Below are 22,313 nucleotides of genomic sequence, written 5' to 3'. Positions count from 1 at the left end.
CCCCCAAGTATTGACCTTGCTGCATTAGAGCTAACTCAGCCACGGAAAGAGGGTTTAGCAGTTAAGAAAAAGATTTATCAGTTAAGAAAAAAAATCTAAAAAACTTTTTAAATAAGGCCTACAAGTCTATCCCCTTCTTTCTTTATCAACGACACGATTTATTGATCGAGGAGGCCATATCGACTAAATAAATCTTGATAATGACCAAGGCAGCAATCAATACCTGCTTATTATCAGCCCGGGCCGAGAATTTCACTTTGCGAACACAGGCCGAACCACAGGGCGCGCCACACAGCTCTGGACTCCGGCGGGTAGGCCAGGGATGGATGGCCGGGTGGTGTTCATTTTCCAGGACAGGAGACAGGAATCTTTCTTGTGTTATTAATAACCTCCCACCTGCCACCCTACCCCATGCCTCTCAGGCTTGTGGGTCTGGATTCATTTCCATGAGTTGACAATGATGAGGTCTTTTAAGATGTTTAAAAAATGAAGGGGAGGGCTTCCCTGGTGGCGTAGTGGTTGAGAGTCCGCCTGCCGATGCAGAGGACGCGGGTTCGTGCCCCGGTCCGGGAAGATCCCACATGCCGCGGAGCGGCTGGGCCCGTGAGCCATGGCCGCTGAGCCTGCGCATCCGGAGCCTGTGCTCCACAACGGGAGAGGCCGTAACAGTGAGAGGACCGCGTAGCGCAAAAAAAAAAAAAAAAAAACGAAGGGGAAAACACAAGCATAATGACTATAGGCGGGGGAACCTTGAGAGGGGAGCAGGGAGTCGGGGGACTGGCTCTGGAAGAGGCACCTCCGGCCCCTAGTGAGTGAAGGGCAGGGACATGAGTGGTCAACAGACCTGCATCCTGGGTTAGAGTTCAAGCTCTGCTACTTGCTGACAATATGGCCTTGGACTTAACCATCTGTGCCTCAGTCTGCTCAACTGTAAAAATGGGATAACAGTAGTTTTCCTGTCCTAGTGTTGTGAGAATTAAACGAGATAATATCTGTCAAGGGCTCTAAACACTGTCTAGCATGCAATAAAGGTTCAAGAGCTATTTGTTAAAGAACTGTCAGGCCTTTCTGTGCAGAGAGCTTCCTTCTGAAGCTCCAAAGCAAATGCCAGGCCTGTCCTTGCTAAAGCCAGCCAAGGGGCATTTGGAGAGGCCTGACCTCCCATCCAGTGCCTCTCTGCAAGGATCTAGTCCACCTTGCCGCTGGCTGGTGAGGACCAGGAGGTGAATAACAAACAATAATGATCCTGACAATAATAATAAAGGTAGTAATAGCTGCTCGTTTCCTGGGACTGAACATATTCCAGGCCTGGTGCGGACTTGCCATGCTTCCACTCATCAAACCCCCACAATGTCCCTATGAGGTAGAGGCTGTGTATAATTCCCATTTTACAGATGAGGAAACTGAGACTTAGAAGAGTCTAGTGAATCACCCAAGGCCTCCCAGTTAGGAAGCAGCAAGGCCAGGGTCCAAAGTGAGGTCTGACTACTCCAAGCCCATGCTCAAATCATTTCAGGTGCTGATCCCAGGGTACCTGAAATTCAACAGGAATTACCTCAAACTACCTCACAGCATCACCGTCATCATCATCATAGTTATTATTATTGTTGGTGTTGTTGTTAATAAAGACAATGATTAAGAACAGTCACTATCTTGGAAAGGCTTACAGCATGCCCAGCCCTAGGCTGTGTCTGTATTGGTTTGTCGCTCTTTACTTCTCACAGCCTTGAAGAAAAGTACTTCCATCCCCAAACGGTTATAATAGCAAAGCTTTATGAGGGCAGGGACTTGGTCTGTTTTGTTCACTGATGCACCCCCAACACCTCACATTGCACCTGACACATAGCAGGTGCTGAATAATTTTCATTAAATGAATGAATGAATAATCTGTCTCGACAACCCAGGGAAGCTCCATCTTAGACAGGAAAACCGAGGCCTGGACAGAGTCCTTCTACCACAAAAGGAAAGGGGAGACTCCGATCCTGACCTCTTGCCTGACTGTAAACTAGGAGTCCCAGGGGATGCTGAGCAGGAAATCCCCTCAACTCTAGCATCCAGAGACCTTGATCCCTCTTTGATGCCTGCTGGGTTGATCAGATGGGCCCATGAACCAGGCTTTGGGAGAAGAATGTCATCTGGGTCCAAAAACGTGTTAACTGGCTATCTGTGTCCCCCATAACAGCCATCTCACCGGCTGCAGGGACCTGCTTTGAGTTGTCTGTGACTGAGGCCACCAAACCACCACTGATGGTCCACAGCCTGCCAGAAATTAATTAATGGATTTATTAATTAGGATGGGAGCCACCTCCCAGGCTGGAATTGGGGTCACCAGTTTCTAAAGCGAGACTCACAGAGCTAAAGATAAACCCTTGTTCACTGTGAGTCTGAGGCCCGTGCCCAATTCCCAGTCACAGAGTGAGAGACTTTCAAGAGCTAGTGATGGGTAAAGAAGCTGGGGATCTGGGAGGAGCTGGGTCCCCCAGAACCACCCCCAAGGTGGAGTCAAGGCAGCTGCCCTCGCCTCACCCTTCCTGTGGTAACCATCCACTCCATCATCCAAATATTTATTAAGAACTTACTATGTCCTTGCCCTCCCCAGGTAAAGCAGATGGCAGTAAAGAAATGGGGGAAGGCTATTTTGGAAAGAGAGCTTAGGGAGGACATCTCCGAAGAGGTGATATTTAAGCAAAGGACTGAAGGGACTGAGACAGAACTAAGGAGATGTCTGGGAAAGCATTTCCCAGACAGTGGGAACAGCAAGTGCAAAGGCCCTGAGGTTGGAATGTTTGGTGTGTTCAAGGAATAGTGAGGAGGCCAGAGTGCTTGAATAAAAAGGGGAGGAGTGGCAGGAAATGAGAGTGAGAGGCAATGGAGGGATGAAAAAGGGAAGGGGGCACCTAATCACACAGTGGGCCAGGTAAGAACAGGCAACCAGGAGGGGACAACGTTGAGAGTAACACCCCCCAGGCTCCCAACAAGACATAAAAGATAACTCAACTGAGCACCTCCTATGTATTAGGTGCCTTAGGTAGATGTCCAAACCTCATTTCATGTTTCCTGTAGGGAAGTGTGATCCTCTGAGAAGCAGACACAAAGGCAGGATTACAAGACAGAGAGATTTATCAGGATCAATGCCTGCGCCTGCAGGAGGGAACCAGAATGAAGAAGAGAAGGAAGGAAGGGAGGGAGGGAGGGAAGAAGGAAGGGAAGTTGGTAGGTAGGTTGGCTGGTTTGTGGAAGTATCCTACACTGCCGAGGAGTCTGGAGCCTGCAAAGGAGTCCTGTGTGTCCCAGGAACAGGTCTGCTTTTAGTCCCTGCTAAACTCAGCTCCTGGCTGTGGCACTTGTGGGGTGATCTCCAAGAGCAGTTATCTGGTGCCACCTGCCAATCACACTCCCTATAGTCAAAGATCTGCAAGGTGCATTCTCATGGCCGCCACTGGAAGGTACCATTATTGTATCCATCTTACAGCTGAGAAAACCAAGTCTCAGAAAGGAGAAATAACTTGCCCAAGGGCATGCAGCTAGGAAGGAGCAGAACTGGGATTTGAATCCTGACTGCCCCGTGCGTGATCACAAGATAAAACAGAGGATGGTGGGGGGCATTTGGCAACAGAGCAAGAATTGGGCTTGAATACCTTATTAAAAAATAAAAGCAATACCCAAGGCAGTTTACCAAGTACCCATTGAGACAGATTCATTCTGGGCCACACATGTGCTATAAATAATCTTATTTTATGCTTCATCCTTACTCCCAACTGACAGATGGCAAGAGTGAGGATGAAGGTGGGTCCAAGAGCCACTCAGAATCTGTGACCAGCCTCACTGCCTTCTTTCAATTCCTTGCATGCACTATTTTTCCACCCACCTCAAGGTCTCAGCACATTTCCTCTGCTGGGATGCTCTTCCCTGACCTTGTCCTTGACACCTCGGCTGAAGCATCACTTATTCCAGGAAGGCTCCCCCAATGCTCAGACTCAGGCAGTTCTTTTGCCTCATACTGTCTCAGAATCAAATCCCCCTGTGTAACTACACACCCATCTGTCCAATGAGACGTTTTTCCACCCCCCCATTGTCTGCAGGCTGGGTGAGAGCTGGCACTTTGTCTTCCGGTTCACTGTGATATCTCCGGTATATTATTATTACTTATAGTATTTATGCTATTTACTTATTATTATTTACACAGTTATTAGTTATAGTTATAACTTATACTGTGAGTGGTGAATATACATTTCCAGACTGAAGGACAATAGCAGTTATTAGTATTAACATTATATAGCACATCTATGTCCTGGGCACGGATTTCACACTTCACATGCATTAACTCACTTAACCCACAATCCTTAAGGAGGTGGATACTACTATTATCCCCATTTTACACAAGAGAAAACCGAGGCTCAGAAAGGTTAACTGACTTGCCCAAGGTCACACAGCTGGTAAGTGGCAGAGCTGGGACTAGAGCCAGGCCCCGTGGCTCCAGAGTCCTCACTAAATGTCTTTGGGAATGGGAGACTGCAGGGCTTGAGTTTGCAGCCCACACTACACCCCTCAGATACCTGGAGCCTACGGACACTCATAATGGACAAGCACTCCAAGTAGGTGCCCCCAGGAGAGTGGCCTCTGAGTGACCACCTTACTCAGGGATACCTGCCCTGGTGACCTCTGTGGTCCCCCTGTCTGCAGCACCCACACTCCAAACAGCTGGCTGGACAAGTCTATCGACCGTAATGGTTCCTGGGGAGCCATTTACCCCGTCCAGTTTGAGCGACGGTGGCCCAGAGAGTCTTAAGCACTGCTTGGCTCCGGGCGTCTCGGGCAGACAACCAGCTCAGGCCAAAGAGGCTGAAGGATTGATTTCTTTTTTCTCTCTTTCTTTTTAATGACAAATGCGTATCCTGGAACTGCTGTTTCATCTGGCTGAACTGAAGGACAGCAGAGGGGGTATATAGGGAAAGGACTGGGAAGGAGGGGGGCAGCCACTGGCCCACTTTGAGGGTGAGTGAGCTACTGAGGAAAAGCAGAGACAGAGGGCTAATCACGTATCTTCATGAAGCTCATCAAGGGCCTTTTGTTTTTTCTGGAAATGCTGCCTCTTCTGACACTAGGCACCTGGAGAAAGGTAGCCAGTGGCCTTGACAGCTGCCCTCCTCATGACCCCTACAGCTGACCTGACCCAGCGCAGACCCTCAACCCAGGGCCTTGGCACCACCGTTCCCTCTGCTTGGCATGCCCTTGCCAGGTCTCCACCTCCTACCAGGTGTGGTCAGAGCGCTTGATTTATATGGGATACTGGACATCTGAATTTCTTAGGTAACATCTCCTATGTTTTAAATGCTGACAAACTTAACACAAAAGTGTTTTTAAAATATTTCACTAATCGAGACAGATACATCCGCTGGCCAGACATAGCTCCCAGTCTGCAACCTCTGTGCTCAGAGCTCCCAAAATATAAGACATCACATACAATATTAGTAATATATTATTATAGTAAGCCCCCAATGGAGTAAAAGAGAAAAGAAAAAGTGCCCAGTAATCTCTAAAACAAGCTTTCAAGGCCAGCAAGTTCCAGGATCCACTGCTTATTTGGTTTTCTCACCCCTCTCTTACTCTCTAAAAATACCAACAACAATAAGAAGTAAGACACGTACGGAACAGTAGTTGTGTGCCCAGCACTGTGCTAAGCACTTTCACATTTAAAGTGCTTTAATCTTTAAGAACAACCTAAAAGGTGAAGACTACTGTTAGTCCCATTTAGAGACAAGGAAATAAGGCTCAGATAGGTTAAGTGACCCATCCAAAATCACATAGCCAGTAGATGATGGAACCAGGATTGGAAGCCAGACAGGGGCCCCTCACCATCCTGGCTCCTCGTACTTCCCTCTTGAGGGAAAGAGTATGGAACAAGTTTCTAGAACTAAGTTTGATTTACCCCAATACTCTCAACTGAAAAGTGAAACACTTTGGCCATGCCACAGCCATCACATAGACCAGTAGACCAGGCTCAGCAACTATTGCCCTAAGGCCAAATCTAGCCCACCACCTGTTTTTGTAAAGTTTTATTGGAATATAACCATTTCCATTCATTCTTATTGTCTATGGCTATTTTCATGCCATAGTAGCAGAAGTGAGTGCTTGCAACAGAGACCACAAAGTCTAAAGCATATTATTATCTGCCTCTTTACAGAAAAAGTTTGCCAACCCTGATGGCAGACCTAGATGGTTTCCTAAAGAGTCTAGAGAGATGCCACACCCTGAGAAGGTTATGAGGTCAAAACCCTCAGGGAAACACCATCCTGAGAGATGTGGAAGCACATTTGCACAAAAGGGTAGTGGAAGCTTCTTCAGGTATTTGGGGTGAGACCAAATGAAAAGAAGGAGCCAGCCACGGGAAGATCTGGAGAAAAAGAGTCCCAGGCAGAGGGAACGGCAAGTGCAAAGTCCCTGAGGTAAGAATGTGCTTGATGTGTTTAAGGGACAAAAAGACCATTGTGACTGGAGCAGAGTGTGCAGAAGGAGAGAGACTGGAGATGAAGCCAGAGAGATAACAGGGGGGCGCAGATTACGGGAGCCTTACAACCAGGGGAAAGGACTCTGGATTTTAAACTTTTAAGTATGACAGGAATAGATTGTTCATATCCTACAGAACACTACAAATGATTTTTGTGAATGGATCTGCAAGGCTTAGAAACCAAGAACTCCATCCTAGACATAATTTCTTGTCTCAAAAATTTGTTTAAACGGTCAATAGCTCCCCCTCACCGCCAGAACGGGCCCCCACGTCGTTAGAAGACAACATGTTTAACTGGCACACAAAGTATGTCAGCATCCTTCCCCTTTACAGCAATTAGTACAGCAGACCAGATGCACACAGCCAGGCCGTGTGATGGATTAAGAAATGGGACACTTGGAATGTTGGGTGATTCACCCAGGGGTGCTAGAGGCTGCACCTTTAGCTCCTCTTGGGGCCCTTCCTCTCCATCTACTACCTCCATCTTCCCCGACATCTTCAATATAAGCCACTGTCATTAATAAAGAGCACCCCCCAGACAGAAAAATCAAACCAAAGACTGAACCCTGAATTCCTCAGCCAGGAACAAAGGTAGGCCACCACGTCAGTCCCCTGCCCATGCTCAACCTCTCTGCCAGGCTCAGTCTCTGAATTAGATAACTGGAAGCCACCAGAAATTCAGCCCTTTCAGAAAGCAACAGAGAAAACCACAGTTCCTGGACAGCCATGTCCACCATCATCCAGGACCAAATTTAGCACCAGCCAAGGTGCTCACGTTTTAAATCTCATCTGATGGAAGAAAGGTTACCACAACAGAATGTCAAGTTCGAATCCTCCTTTTTTTTTTTTTTTTTTTGCGGTACGTGGGCCTCTCACTGTTGTGGCCTCTCCCGTGGTGGAGCACAGGCTCCGGACGCACAGGCTCAGCGGCCATGGCTCACGGGCCCAGCCGCTCCACGGCATGTGGGATCCTCCCAGACTGGGGCACGAACCCGTGTCCCCTGCATCGGCAGGCGGACTCTCAACCACTGCGCCACCAGGGAAGCCCTAGAATCCTCCTTTTAACAGAAGAGTTTTTTTAAAAAAGAAGAAAGAGAAAGAAAGAAAAAGGAAGGAAAAAAAAGAAAAAGCACCACCACCATCAGAAAACCTGTTCCCTCTGGTCAAAATAACACCATGCTCATCTGAAATAACCCACTGAGACGCTTATTTGCTTCTTTAGGCTTGTCCATAGTTTCTCGATTTTCTACGGTGAATTCAGGTATTAATAAAAGAAACTTCGAGACCTCCAACAGCAAAAGCGGTCAGGGATGAGACGCTGCTCATTTTTCTTCCAGCACTCAAAGAGAGAGCCCATCTTTGGGAAGCAATTTCTGTCGAGTTGAGAATCCAGAATTTTGGGATGCCCAGAAAAGACTGTTGGGTTCTTTAAATAAATTCTCAACACCTGTTTCTAGCTCCTTCTGCAAAAAAGGCCCACAGGGTGTGGCTTCCAATGAATTGGAGAGGCAGATGGAATAGGGTCACCCACTGGTTGGACTTGGAAGGGTCCAGGGGGCTGACCAATGGTTTGGTCATATTCACAGAGCTGCTGCTAGAAATCTCCTCTCACCCCCTCTGCCTCCCACCTCTCCCTTTCCTCCCCGCCCCCCCCAACCTCCCACAGCCCTTGCCTAATGCCAAGCCATCACATGGGCCTGGGCCTGGGCCATGCCAAGCTTGGTCTGCTCCTGCTCCCCACCCCGGCAGCAATTCTATTACAGCAAAGTTTCCAAAGTTAGGATTCCGCCAACAGGGCTGATAGCTTATTTACTGCTGTCATCTAAAGAAAGAGGAATTTTGACACATTGTTAAATGATAGCACATTTAGATAAGTCAAGCTGTCAGAGGCTCTAATGGATGTCTAAACTCTCTGTGGCTGATATGTAAAACTTATGCACTTCAGAATATCATAAGGTTATAATATTTTAATCACATCCACGCTCTTTTCTAAACTTTGAGCAGGGAAAAACATTCCATCAAGTCCCATCTCCCAGGCGCCAAGAAACTGAGCCTTCCCAGAAGTTTCTCCAAACTCCTTACAAAAAGTCCAGCTTCTCTCACTCGACCTGTCAGTCTTCCTCCCTAAATGTTCACACCTCAAGCGAATTCATACTGTATGATGCCTCCACCCAACCTCCTTTCTCCCAAGAAACGTAGATGTGCATTCGGACTGGGCACCAACTCCTGTTAACCCTCTTCGAAGACAAAAAAAAGATATCACAGGAGACTGGACCCAGAGCATCATTAAAAAAGTGGCAAAGTGAAGCAGAAAAAGAAAATCACAAAGGTATGAATCCAGTTATGATGATTATACACAGAAAAGCCATAAAAAAATACTGCATTAGTAATGTTCACCATAAAGCAATCTTACAACCAAATGAAATATGCCTAGCATCAACTCTGAGATAGAATTTTTTTTTCTTCTCGTTTCCTGGACTGCTAGCAGCAGAGGAAAAAAAAAAAGAACAAGCAGAGAAAGGGGGAAGCAGTTTCAGTGATCCTGGAGTAGGGTACCAAATGTCACAGCATCTTTACCATCATCAACCCTCAAGTCATTAAGACTGCTGACTGACTTCCATCCTAGGTAAACAGCCCCGCTGTGTCCAGAGATGGCACTGGAAGAAATAATAACCGGACTGCTTCTATATTTGAAAAATGTATACTTCCGGAGGGCTGTGCACAGGCCGGTACAAGGTCACCTTTCTTGCCAGGATCAGGGTGGCGTCAGCAGCATGGTCTGGCCTGGGGACACAGGCCTCCTTTGCTGCCTCGGCCACTTTAACACTCAGTAACTAGGCTGCATAAAACCAATGAATTGAAGCCACACACCTCACACTCATAAGCAGCTGGGCCACGTGAAGAGTGGGCCCAAAGCTCTTGGCCTGCACAGGGCCTGGGGTGGGGACCCACCTTTCCTACCCAGATCTTGGAACGAGCGAGATGAAGTTTTCCTTTCTGGCTATATCCCCTGTGAGAGGAAAGTGGGAAGGGAAAAAAATGAAAATAAAAGTATGGCATAGGAGTCATTAGCATTATGCACAAGAGATGATCCCAGGCAAAAGTGCTTAGGCTCATAATCCGTTTCCAACAAAATGCCATCAGTGAGAATACGGGGGTTGTGGGGGGAGGTGTCGGCCTACCGGGCAGGGGGACAACTGAACATTTCAGGACGAGGGTGGGGACCACAGCAGATGTGAGGGCCTCAGTGTTTACACTTGGCCACCGCTGCCACATTTACCTCTCTGCTCTCTAGAAGTGTGCGGCTTTTCAAACTCCCACAGGGACCCCACCCCACTTAATATCCATGTAAATGAGCTTAACCCCTTCCCCAGAGCCTTCTCCTTTCGTGCCAGACACACCAGCCATTGTCTTAATGAACACACCCGCCCCTCCCGCACCCTATGTATACACCCTGTGCAGGGAGACGTCTTGGCCCTGTATCCCCATCACCTGAACAAGGCTCTCCACCATCCCCACCTTCATCCTTTCGAGTTCAAATTTGCTTTTCCACCTCAGCATCTTCTAAAACCTTAACAAAGGGTTCTCAGATCAATGACAGTCCAACTGGAATCAAGATTTGGGTGACCCCAACAGCTTCACAAAAGACCCCTGAGCCCGAGAAGGAAAAGAGTGAGGTTCAACACCCCCTCCACTCCAGCTCAGAAATCAGTCCCCTGGGAGCCGCACCCACCCCTCAGCATCCAGCCCCAGGTCTCACTCTACCTCCCGGTTGCAGCCCAAGCTCCCCGGATTGAAAACGAGTTATCTAATGAAAATTGTGTTAACTGACATTCTGGCCAACCGGGAGCAAATACCAGCGCTGCAAATCTCACCGCGGAAATTTTCTCCAGCCCAGAATAACAATAGGACCCTGCAAAGGGCTTTCACCAGCCCTTCTGGTTCCTCTTCTCTCATCTGCCACGTTCTTGTCATTCCTTATGTTACAGAACATCAATCATAAATAAAGACGCTGTCCCCCAGCCGTGCCCGGGTCTCATTTACAAACATTAGCAGGGAATACAATTACCATTGGCCTTCGTGCCAAGCCCAATGTGGCTGCCCAACTCTCTCTCTCCCGTTCTCTCCCTCTCTCTCTCTCCCCCCATCCCCCACTCTTCCAGAAAGGCCACTTTAGCATCATTTAAACCAGCAAGCACAGCTCACAGCCCTGCCCGCCTCAGCTGGCCACCAAACTGTAGCCCCAACTCGACTGACGACCTGGAATTGCAAGGCACTCGCAGTTATTAACTGCATGCCTGAGTGCCCCGATTTTCTCTCCAGCTCAATGGCTTTGAGGGAGGGGGCCTGCAGGGAGTGAGGAGTTAGGAAGGAGGGGGGTTGGGAAGCCACCAGGAGGAGGGGGTACTGTAACTACTTATCAGAAGAAACTTGACAAGATTTGCAGGCGGATTTAAAAAAAAAACAAAATAAAAAGTGGGTCCCTTTTTATCTCCAGAGCATCAGCTCTCCCTTCTTCTGAGAATGTCAAGGCCAAGGCAGGATGCTTTAATCGCCCGTTATCAGCACCACTTCCCCGCCCCTTGTTCCCACCGCACCTTGGTGAGACTTCTGGGTTTGGGGGGCTTGTCTGGAGCATCCTGGGGCACCTGGGAAAGGACAGAGGCTAGCGCTGTGCCTCCAGCGCGCAGCTCTCTGAGATTCCACCCCCCAGCTCGGCGTCCTATTGGGTCAGCAGAGAATACCCCCAAATCTGGGGGAGACAGACTCCCAGAGAAAGGTGGAATGGGGATAAAGTGCCGGAGTTTGGGAGGGAGTCACCCTAGGGAGGAAGAGGGCAAGAAGAGAGAGGAAGAAAGAAGAGGCTGGAGAAAGGAGAAAAGAGCGGAGTGTCGGGGAGGAAAAGCAGGAGGTAGAAGACAGCGAGGGAAATTTCCCATTTAAAAGTTCCCGTGGGCCCGAGGGCCCGGAGTCACCTGCTCTGCTCCGCTCCCGGTTCTCCAAGGCCCCCGAGGCAGGAGCGCAAACTTGCGCGCGCCCCGGGCCCATCTCCACCGCCCGTCCCCATCTAGACTTGGAAAGAGGTCGGAAGCGGGAATAAGACAAGAAGCAAAGACGAACCCCTAGAACCCGGCCCAAGGAGAGGTCTGCCGGTGTAGGCGGCCAGTCCAGCGATGGTGGCTGTGGCGGCTGGGGCGGCAGCAGCGGCCCCCGGGTGGCTGCGCGTCCGGGCTGCGCAGCCAGGCGGGCGGTGGAGGTGCCGGCGGGCGACGGGGCGCGGAGCCGCCTCCTCGCCAACCCCGGATGCCTCCCCCCTCTCCTCCTCCTCCTCCTCCCAGCCCGCCAGCTCCCTCCCTCCCTCGCCCGAACCCGAGCCGGGCGCGGACAGGCACTGGGCGCCGCGAAGTTGGGAGGCGCGCAAAGTGCGGCGCAAGGGGGGTTGCCGGTGGTCCCGCCGGCAGCCCCCTGCCTGGGACCGCAGACCCTGCCTTCCCCGTGCCTCACTCCGCCGCTCGCCTGCCGCCTCGCTCCCCGGGCCGTGGGCTCGCTAGCGCTTCTCCATGGTCGCGGCGGCTAATCGATGATTGAACCGAACAAAGAGCAGCGGCGAGATCAATTCCTAATACCTATCGATGGGCAGCGGGCAGTCGAGCCCCGGCGAGCCCCAGCAGCCGCCGCCCGCCTCCCTGGGGCGCCCGACCGCCCTCCCGGGTACCTCCCCAGTGCGCCCAGGGCGCGCCCGAGGGCTCCCCACGGCCGCGCGGCCAGTGCTGCCCGCACTAACCTGGAGTCGCCGTAGATCAAATCGCTTCCAATATTGAAACATCGATCCCACATTGGCGGCCATCTTGGGGGCTATTCGAGACGCACACACACAAGAGTTTGGCTTTTCTCAATGGCTGCACTCAATATCCGGGCTGGACTCCCCCCAGCCCCGGGGCCGCCGCCGGCCGCCCGGGCCCAGCGCGCCGCCGCTCGGGGCCCCTCGGGCGCCCCACGGCCTCCTGCCACCCGCAGCCCCGCGGCGCCGCCGCGCCGCCGCTGCCGGGCCCGGGAGCCGTGCGCCCCCCCGACCCCCGGAGGGCGCGGGAGGAGCGCGCGGGGCGGGGAGCTCGGTGCCCGCCGCGGGGAGGCGGCCGGGGATGGGATGGGAGGGGAGGGGGGGCGGAGGCAGCCTCTCCAAGAGGCGCTGGCGCCGCCGCTGCCCTGCCTGCAGCCGGCTCCCGGGCCCGCGGAGCGCTCGCTGCATCTCCCCCCCAAGTCCGGGGTCGGTGTGCCGCGCGAATGCACTTGACTTTGGCTTTTTGCAAACTTATCAATAAAGACGTAACGTGCTGATCAATGCAAAGGGAAGTTTGGGGGGGGGCAGCAGGAGGCCGGCGCGTGGGGCGCCTACCCCCGCCTCGCACCTGTCTATCCCCCATCCCCGGCATTGCATACTTTAAAAAAAAGTTAATAGTTTGCAATGCATTTTTTTTCTTTTGCAATCGGAGCACACACAACACGTGCCTTGGGCTGCCGCCGCTTCTCCGCCAGCTAAGCTTCGCATCCGAGGGTAGCAGCCCGCAGCTCGAGCTGTGTAGACTCGCCGGCCGGCGGGCTTATGGGAGCCGGCCAGAGGGCGGGTGGTAGCTGCCCGGGGGCGCCACTGAGTTGTGGGAAATGTCACCACTGCCGCGCGCAGTTTCCACGCCATGATACTGTTATGATTATTACTAGAGAGCGGTGTCTTGGCCATAGCACTGGTTTTTCCTGGGGTCCTCTGCAATAGGGATTCTTGTTATTGTTATTATTTTCGGGAGCCTTTAGTCCAATTACATGGGCTCCTCACAACTTTAGAATGGGAGGCCGTTTTATTGTTATGATTATTAAAGAGGGTTACCAAACCTCTTGAGCCCTTTTCCACGCAGTGGGTTGGCTTTTATTGTTATGATATGTTGAGGGGGCCCTAGCCCAACTCTGGATCATTAACAACTACAGGGGTTTCTGCTATTGTTACCATCATTATTCCGGGGTCCTTAGCCTAGCTGGGGACCCCAGGTCCTCTGCAGTATGGGCCTCCTTTATTATGATTGTCTTTAGCCCAGCTGGAGGGAAATTCTGGTCTTTTGCAATTTCTCGGACGCTGGACAATAGAGGTGACTAGATTTCCTTTACATTTTCCCTCTTTTTGCCTCTGTGCAAGTGAGAGGTCCCCAGTCTCTTCCCAACGTCCTACCCACCCTCCACCCCAGGAGGAACTCAGACCTCCCAACCCCCTCCATAACCAGCACTTCTCCTGACCCTGGGGTCACTCTCCCTCTCTGGCAAGTCCCTGCCAAATCCCACCCCAAAAGGGGGCATTTCCCCCCTTTTTCTCTGGGCAAAAGATATGCTTTTATAGACAGCAATCGGAAATTGTATTCTCTTTTTATGACCCAGCTTGGACTTCTGACATCACTCTTGGTCTGGGACAATAGATCAATACAGAGGGTTATAAAAAAGATAAAGTTTAGAAGAGTTGTAAAGAAGAAAGAATCGTGATGGATATTTTTGATGATTTTCCAATATCTGTGTCTTGCAACACGTGCTTCAAGGCAATTAAAGTTTTTAATGTAATGTAAATAATTGTTTCATAAATGCTTCAGAAGAAGGTGTGATCTTTCTGAGCAATCACTCGAGCTGTTTAAAAAACATAATGTGATTTAAACAAGGATACAGTATTTCTGTTACCATCCCCATACATCTTCCATGAGGCCTGGGTAAATATATTAATGCACAAGTTGAAAGACTCGTAAGGCCAAAAGTACAGCATTCACCAAGATGTAATGAATTAGGCCTAGTTAGCAATTCCGAGTGGCCTGTTTCCTTGCCAGATTAAATTGCACGTGATATGTGGTGTATCTGAGCTCTCGATAACTTCACGTTTAAATTACAGTTCTCATTCTGCAAAATGAATTTAGGGAAATTTCATAACTATTGCATGGCAATTTTTTTTTAATGGCTACATTTTCTCCTGAGCATCTGTAAAGCTTGCAGCTTCTTGTCTTTGAGTCTGTTTTTTTAAAGACCTGTAGTAGAAAATCTGGAGTGAGTGTGAAACCTTTCAAAGCAATTTTTAACAAATCAAGGTTTTGATGAAAGATTATTTTAAATTTATGTCTGACTTTGCAGTCATGGAACAAATTGACATCATGTACCTCCTGATATGATGTATGGAGAAGGACACAACACCACTTCTGTGCTATTCCTGCCAAAAGTGCATAATTTGAATCTAATTGTGAAGCGATATCAGACAAACCCAAATGGAGGGGTAATTCTAGAAGTAAACAGCCTGTTCTCTTCAAAAATGTCAGTGTCACATGAAACACACAGAAAGACTGAGGAACTATTCCAGATTAAAGAAAGCAAAAGAGGGGACTTCCCTGGTGGCACAGTGGATAAGCATCCGCCTGCCAATGCAGGGGACACGGGTTCGATCCCTGGTCCGGGAAGATCCCACATGCCGCAGAGTAACTAAGCCCACATGCCACAATTACTGAGCCTGCGCGCCAGGCTCTACAACAAGAGAAGCCACCGCAAGGAAAAGCCTGCGCACCACAATGAAGAGTAGCCCATGCTCTCCACTAGAGAAAGCCTGCACAGCAATGAAGACCCAACGCAGACAAAATTTTTTTTAAATTTAAAGAAAAAGAAAGCAGAAGAGACTTAACAAGTGATTAAAACATATGATCCGGCATTTTCTTTTACTAGAAAGTGCATTAATTGGAGCCAATGGCAAATTTAGAATAAATCAGCAGATTAGACAATGGTATTGTATCATGTTAGTTTCCTGGTTTTAATCATTGTACTGTGGGTATATAACAACATATCCTCGTTTTCAGAGAGAACACTGAAGTAATTTAGGGGTAAAGGGAAAGCCACCATGTCTGCAACTAGCTCTCAAACAGTACAGACAGAAGTAATATGCATCTATTTATTTATCTAAATCTATCTACATAGAAAGAATGATATAGCAAATATTGCAAAATGTTAACATTTGAGGACTCTAGAGGAAGGGTACACAGAAATTCTTTGTACTCTCCTTGCAACATTTCTGGGAATCTGAAATTATGTCAAAAGAAGAAGTTAAAAGAAAAATAATAAATTAAATTTATGCCTGACTTTGTCTCGGCTGTTAGGGACTGCTGGACTTCCAAATAAAAATTCTGCATGGAACTTTTGTACTTTCCTGACTGACGTAGGCTGCACCTTTGACCGAGCAGGAAATTGCCACAGCAAACATGCTTACTGAGGAGCAGCGAGAAAATCCAATAATTCAGATTGTTTTAAGTCTGTGATATTTTTAAATGACTTAATACAGTAGGTCTCTGAAGAATTCTGACAATCTTAATGGTAGAAACTTGCAGTCCCACTGAGGAATGGGTTGCTACATAAATACTGAATGATCATGTCTTTCTGTCTGGGCTGAAACATATTAGCTTTGCTTAGTGGCTTATTGCTTTATTCAAAAAATAAATTTCAGCCGTCTCTCCCCACCATATTCCAAGCACATCGTGCACCTGTACCTTATTAGACGTGGGGGCTTATGTTCCAACGGCATCTGTTACCATCTCAGGCTCAGTGATAATGAATTAAGCAGTTAAGTGTTTACCCCCTGAACGGAGTTAGCTGAGGGAATGATATTATTATGGGTGGTCCTTAATGAAAGACCAAGAAACCAGGAAACTCAGACTTTTTCAGCAAACAATCAGCCTTCGATTTGGGAACTAAAGTACCAGAATATTAAATATTTTTGAGAAAAGCTGTTTTGCGTGTTCTTAGCACATTCTCCCTGCCACAAACACACATGTACGCAGATATACAAAAACTTAAGCAGGTTCCTAGTTGATTCCTGATTGTCAAACACCCACACATCAGATAAGTATTTTAAAAATTACAATGGCAAAGAAGACACCCTCCTCCCACCCCAGAGGAAGCAGAGGGTGGCTTGGGGCAGCCCATCCTGAAAGCACAAGCAGACCGAGAGCCAGATCCTTTAGGAAATTTAAAAACTGTGCAAGAATCTCAGGGAAGATAATGGCAGGTCCTTAGCCATGAACATAATGATATGCGAAATCTCCAGCATCAAAGCTGAAACAAAAGAAAATGTCCTTCAGTAGCTCTGCACTGCCCACCGCAGCTGTCAGGCAGGAAGAAAGACAAGTAGACACTCCAAGTTCATCTGGAAGTTTTCTAGCCCTGGGAGAGGAGAAAGGGATATGGGAGTGTCTGGCTGACACCTGCAGGGGTGTGTCCCTGGAAGTTGGCCCATGTAGGTCTCAGATCCAGAGGCTGAAGTGACTGGCAACAGAACCAAGCCAGCAGTTCCTTATGTGCAAAACACTTGACACAATGCTGTCAACCACTACCATTATTAAGCACCTACTGGCTGTTGGACACTTTATAAATAAATCATTAGCATAACATAGTGCTTAGGAGTGCGACTCTGGAGGCAGACTGTCTAGATGTGAATTCCAGCTAGTCACTTACAAGCTCTGTGACCTTGAGAAAGTTAGTTTACCTTTCTGTGCCTCGTTTTCCTCATATGTACAACAATGCTAATAACTGTACAAAGTGATAAAGATTAAATGAGTTAGTCTATCTAAAGCATTATGTAAATGTGCTGTATCTAGTAGCTATCATTATTATTGGTCTCACAATAAACAGGACAGAGATTTGCATTCCCATATTGCAGATGGAAAGAATGAGGCCCTGAGAGAGGAAGTGGCTGGCTCATGGTCACATGGTTGTGAAGGTGGTAGAACCAGCACTAATACCTGGGTTTACTCACATCAAGCCTAGGACTCTTTGCATTTGAGCCTCCCCTGCCTCTCATGGGAAGAATGAGTGGAAAAGGAGATGCCCAGAAAGCAAGGGCTGTAGCCTTAACTATGTGCCAACTCTCAATTACCAATTAAACTGGAGAGGACCAACGCAAGAGGGACAGGATCCCTTGGCCTGATTCCCCTCCCATGTTAGAGACTAATTAAACAAATGATAGTATATTCATACTGTGCTGATTATTCTCCTTTTGTTCCCTTTCCTCACTCACTCTCCCCATCCCCTGCCCAATGTCCCAGGAATCTGACCTTTATGGACTACATCTCCCAGGCTTCCTTGCTCTCTGGCTTCCAGATGGGTTTGGACAATGGGAGGCCCTGGTAAGAGATAAGAAGGCAGGGGGAGAGAAAGGTTGGGATATTTAGTCCTGGCAGTGTCTGGGTCCTTCTACAGCCACAGCCCTTGTCAAGCTGTCCTTCTCCTGCTCTCACTGGGCCCCAGTAACTTCTCCCTCCTCACATCTCTTCAGATCTGGGGTGTTAATGGCTTCCCTCTCTTGCTAGCATCTGGATGCCTTAACATTCCCCAGCACACACCGCTGTAAATAGTCTCATTAAAAAAATTCCAGCTGATTTTTTTTTTTTTTTTTTTTTTTTTTGCTGAGACCCCGACCAATACACCTACCAGAGGATATTATTCAATTATTAAGAAAGATGAGGGGTGTGTATATGCGTTGAGGTGAAGAGATGTCTAGGGTATATGGTAAAGTGAACATAAGCAGGTTATACAACAGTCTTATAAATAATCCCATCTTTGCTTAAAATATGTTACTTAAAAAAAAGTTAAGGAAAACTAGACATCAATTGGTTAACAGACATTAGTTGAGGAAAATGGTTTTAGAGATCTCATAACTTCCACACCATCATCTTAATTTCTTTTATGAGTACAAATTACTTTTATCATCAGGAATCTTAATTCAGTTGGGGTGGAGGGGATCTGTTTTTTCCTGAGCCCCTGATTGATACACATACCACAATATCACATCCATTTGAGATGCCTATGAAAGAAGATCTGACTAAATAGATGTCCATGTTCATGGGCTGGAAGCTGTAATACGGTAAAGATGTCATTTCTCTCAAAATTAATCCATAAATTTAAGACCATTCCAATCAAAATCCCAATAAGGTTTTTCACAGAACTTGACAAGCCCATCTTAAAATTCTTATGAAGATGCAAGGGCCAAGAATAGCAGGGGCAATTTTGAAGAATAATAAGATGAGGGAACTTTTCCTATCATATATCAAGACTTATTATAAAGCTTCAATAATAAAGACAGTGAGCAGAATGACTGACAAAGAGACTCAGGGGACAAAATTAAAAGCTTAGACACAGACTCACACCAATATAGAATGAACTTACACAAATAGATGGCAGAACTGGCATTGTAAACTAGTGGGTAAAGGATAGACTTCATTTTCAATATTGTGCTGGGCCAACTGGCTATCCAGATGGGAAAAAACAGAATTAGATCCCTACCTCACACTATACAAAAAGATCAACTCCAGGTGGAGGTGCCTGCAACTCTATGAATTTAAAGAAAGAAACTCAACATGTTCCTTTTTTTCCAAAAGCACAGAACATTTGAACTGAAAAATATATCCTTATTAAGCTGACTTTACTACGCCATGTCTGTTTTTTGGGGTTTTTTTTTTTTTGTTTTTCTTAAGCATCCCAATAGCTCTGGTCATGAAATAGCCCAGGGTCCCTTTCAGAGCTGGATCTATGGCCAGAACCAGGACTGAACTTTCTTTGAATATCCCCAGAATGAAACACCACTTGGCACCTGGCAGCTTCCAGGAGATTTAGAAACATTAGCTAATTAGAATTTCTAGAACACTGCTCCCCACTGGCACAGGCTCTTCTTCAGGCACACAGCTTCCCTGAGCCCCTGAGAAGCTGGCTCCAGGGCAGAAATCTGCCTTCCAATTCTGCACCCCTATTTTAGCAGCAGAGTGTGCAAATTGGACAGTGATCTAAGTCCCCCAAAACAACCACCACAGAATTGAGGGCACCCATTTGGCTCTCCATCTTTCCCAAATCCCATACATCTGGCTCAAGTGGCCCCACGTGGCTTCATGTTCACTAGGGCACCCACTCCTCTCTTGGCTCCCAGGTCTATGAACTCTCAAGGGTCTTCCCCGTGTCCAGAGGAGAGCAACAAAGCCCTCCAGCACGCCCACCCCCACCTCCACCCAAATAAAACTCCACAAAACTGGACCCTTAAAGCTTCAATGAAGAGTAAAGACTCTTACTGCTGGCTTTCTTAAGGGGTGGGGCATGGAGAGCTTAATGCCTTAAAATACTTTTTGCTTCTTTCTTTCCCCAAAGTTCCTTTCATTAAAGCAACCGCTCCAGTTTCTGTTTTTAATCTCTCTCCTCTCAAACAGCTCATCCGTCTTCTCTCACTCATCGCTCACTCTCAGTTTCTATCTTCCCCAGCTCCTTCTCCCTCTTCCTCCATTTCCGTCCCCCCCTCCTGCTCTAGTTTCTCCTCCTTCTTCAAATCTGAGGTTCTCACATTTCCTCTAGTCAGCAAAGTACCATCCAGTAGCCAAAAAGAAAGAAAGAATTCTTTTTCTCCTTAGGTAAGATGGGGAGATGTGAATGCTTACACTTTCCTTTTTGCCCCTGTCCAATCATCACATTGTCATCGTCATTGTCATAATGGTGCCTACTATGCACCGGGGGCCTCACTAACATTCTAGTCAAATCTCACAATCTATCATGGCTGCGCCATTTTACAGATGAGCAAACTGAGGCTCAAAGAGACAGAACAGCTCACCCAAGTTCATTCAACAGGACAATGGCTGAGCATGGTTTGGAGGCTGGGTGGGAAAACCTGCACCTTTTGGTAGCCTTGCTGCAAAAGCCTTGACCCTAGCTCTAGCTTTTCCTGCTGCCTAAGTTCAGGGCAGGAGGGAAGTGAATGAAGGTGCTTCTGGAAGATGCCATTCAGACAAATCAGAGCCAAGAGGGGCTGTGTTTGCCACCCCGGCAGCCAGTCCCTGAGATACCACTCCCTCAGCCTCCTTGGAGCTTCTAATGTCCTAGCTCTTGGCTCCCACGAACCAAAAGATGATCCACCTGGCCCCACAGGGCCGAAAAAAAATGATAATGTTGCCGTTTATGACCTGCTTTCCACAAGCCCGGCTCACTCTGCCCATTATCTAATTTCCTCCTCGTAACAGCACTTGGAGGTAAGTATGGCCATTTCCTCCCTTTAATAGCTGAGGAAATGGGGGCTCAGAGAGGGCAAGTGACTTGCCCAAGGTCACCTAGCATGTAAGCAACAAAGCTGGGGGTCAAATCCAGTTCTGTTTGATGCTGGGGCTTAAGTTCTTAACCTTGAACGCCACCCGCTTCCCTTTCTCAGCTGCCTCTAAGTCCTCTGAGGGGCTTTGAATTCACTTCCCAGCTGGTGAGGGGCTGAGTCAGGGTTGGATCCCAGAGCTGAGTCTCCCTTGTACCCACAGCCTCCAGCCACACTCTCCAGAGCTCTGGGAGTCCAGAATGTAGGCTCTAGAAGCGCTCCTTTGAAGGTTGGGTCCCCATCCCTCCAACCCCAGAAACCTCTGTGGACTAAAGAACTCAGCATCTGGGGCAGCAAAGTCCCCCCAATTCAAACACTCCCTGACCCAGGAAATAAATCTAGCCCTCCTACCATGACCCTTCTTGCTGCAAATCCTTGGTGTCCATCAGGATCTTTGGCAAATGTGCCAGGCATTGGGGACCCTGAGAGGTCATCTGTCCCAGCCTTCCACCTCCAAACAGTCTAGGAAAGAGACTTTAAAATGATCCTGAGGACCTCAGGTCTAACCTACCACACATGTGCCACACCCGCTTTTGCACACACACGTACATATTTGCACATGTGCATGCAAACACACACACCTGCATGCCAGTGCACACATCTATTCACACACATTTGCACACAAGCCAGAAACAGATTCTCTGCAACACACCTGTGTGCTCACACACAGGTTTGCACAGGCTGTGTATGCATGTGGGTGAGTATACTGTACAGTGGTGTGTGTGCCCAGTTGTGCTTTCCGGGATGGGGCAGCGAGGCCTCTCCTGGGACCTCCGGGAGCACGGCCCTTAGCAAAAGCCCCACCTGGTGGACACTTGGTGTATCCGCCAACCCCAGCTCCAAGCCTGAGCGCCCCTGGGACCAGAGTACGACTCTGGGCAGCACCCAAGCTGGATGGCAATAAGTGAGTGAGCCCAAAGCTAGACTTTGGGGCACCCCCTGCCCCTTAAAGCTCCTTTCTCTCCTCCTCTCTCCTTCTCTGGGCAGCAATTTCTTTGGACAAAGGCAGAGCAAAGAGCATTGGGTCCAGAGGCAGGGATCTGAATCACTACTCTGCCACTTGCAGACACAGAATCAATTGTTATCTCAGGGTCAGATACCTAAATCGAGTCTGAAGTCAGACATGAGTTCAAATGGAGCAGCAACTCCTGGCTGTCCCGTTCCTACACGTGTCCTTGGGCAAGTCACTTCCACCTCCCGAACCTGCTTCATCAACTGTGAAGTGGGGTAAAGCCCCCAGTGAGGTGGTTGGAAGAAGCAACGACATAGTGGAAGTAGAGTCAGTTACTCTCCATCTCCATTCCTCTCAGACCGAATACAGGTATAATTTAGGGGCAACAAGAAGCAGGGCTGGAGTCAGAGGGACCCCAGTCCAAATTCTGATTCAAATCCTGGCTCTGCCACTTTAGATGTGGGGCAAGGCACTCCACCTCTCTGAACCTCAGTTTCCCCATCTGTACAATGGGGACCTCTTGGTGTTGTGGTAAGAATTAAATGAGATAGTGCATGCAAAGAGCCTGACATCAGTAAGCACTCCATAAATGTAGACTGCTATTAGCAGTGTTGATGTTTGGGAAAAATAAGTGATACTTAGAGGGGTGGGCAAAAAATGAGCTTCAGAAGCCCAATATA

The 22,313-nt window shown here is 48.3% G+C and overlaps 1 protein-coding gene across 1 annotated transcript in view; it reads right to left on the bottom strand.

Moving 5' to 3' along the window:
* Positions 1-12,359, bottom strand: part of CUX2 (cut like homeobox 2) — a gene marked incomplete at both ends in the record, with an annotated part of 264,482 nt that extends 252,123 nt beyond the window's left edge. Inside the window, one exon of the mRNA XM_079717842.1 lies at positions 12,294-12,359. Coding sequence (XP_079573968.1) covers positions 12,294-12,356 — 63 coding nt within the window. The remainder of the gene's footprint in view (positions 1-12,293) is intronic.
* Between the last annotated feature and the right edge of the window lie 9,954 nt (positions 12,360-22,313).

This window comes from Hyperoodon ampullatus, assembly GCF_949752795.1.
Source record: "Hyperoodon ampullatus genome assembly, chromosome: 13".
Taxonomy (NCBI): Eukaryota; Metazoa; Chordata; class Mammalia; order Artiodactyla; family Ziphiidae; genus Hyperoodon; species Hyperoodon ampullatus.
Note: the sequence above shows the minus strand (reverse complement) of the source record. Positions and strands in the feature narration are given on the sequence as shown.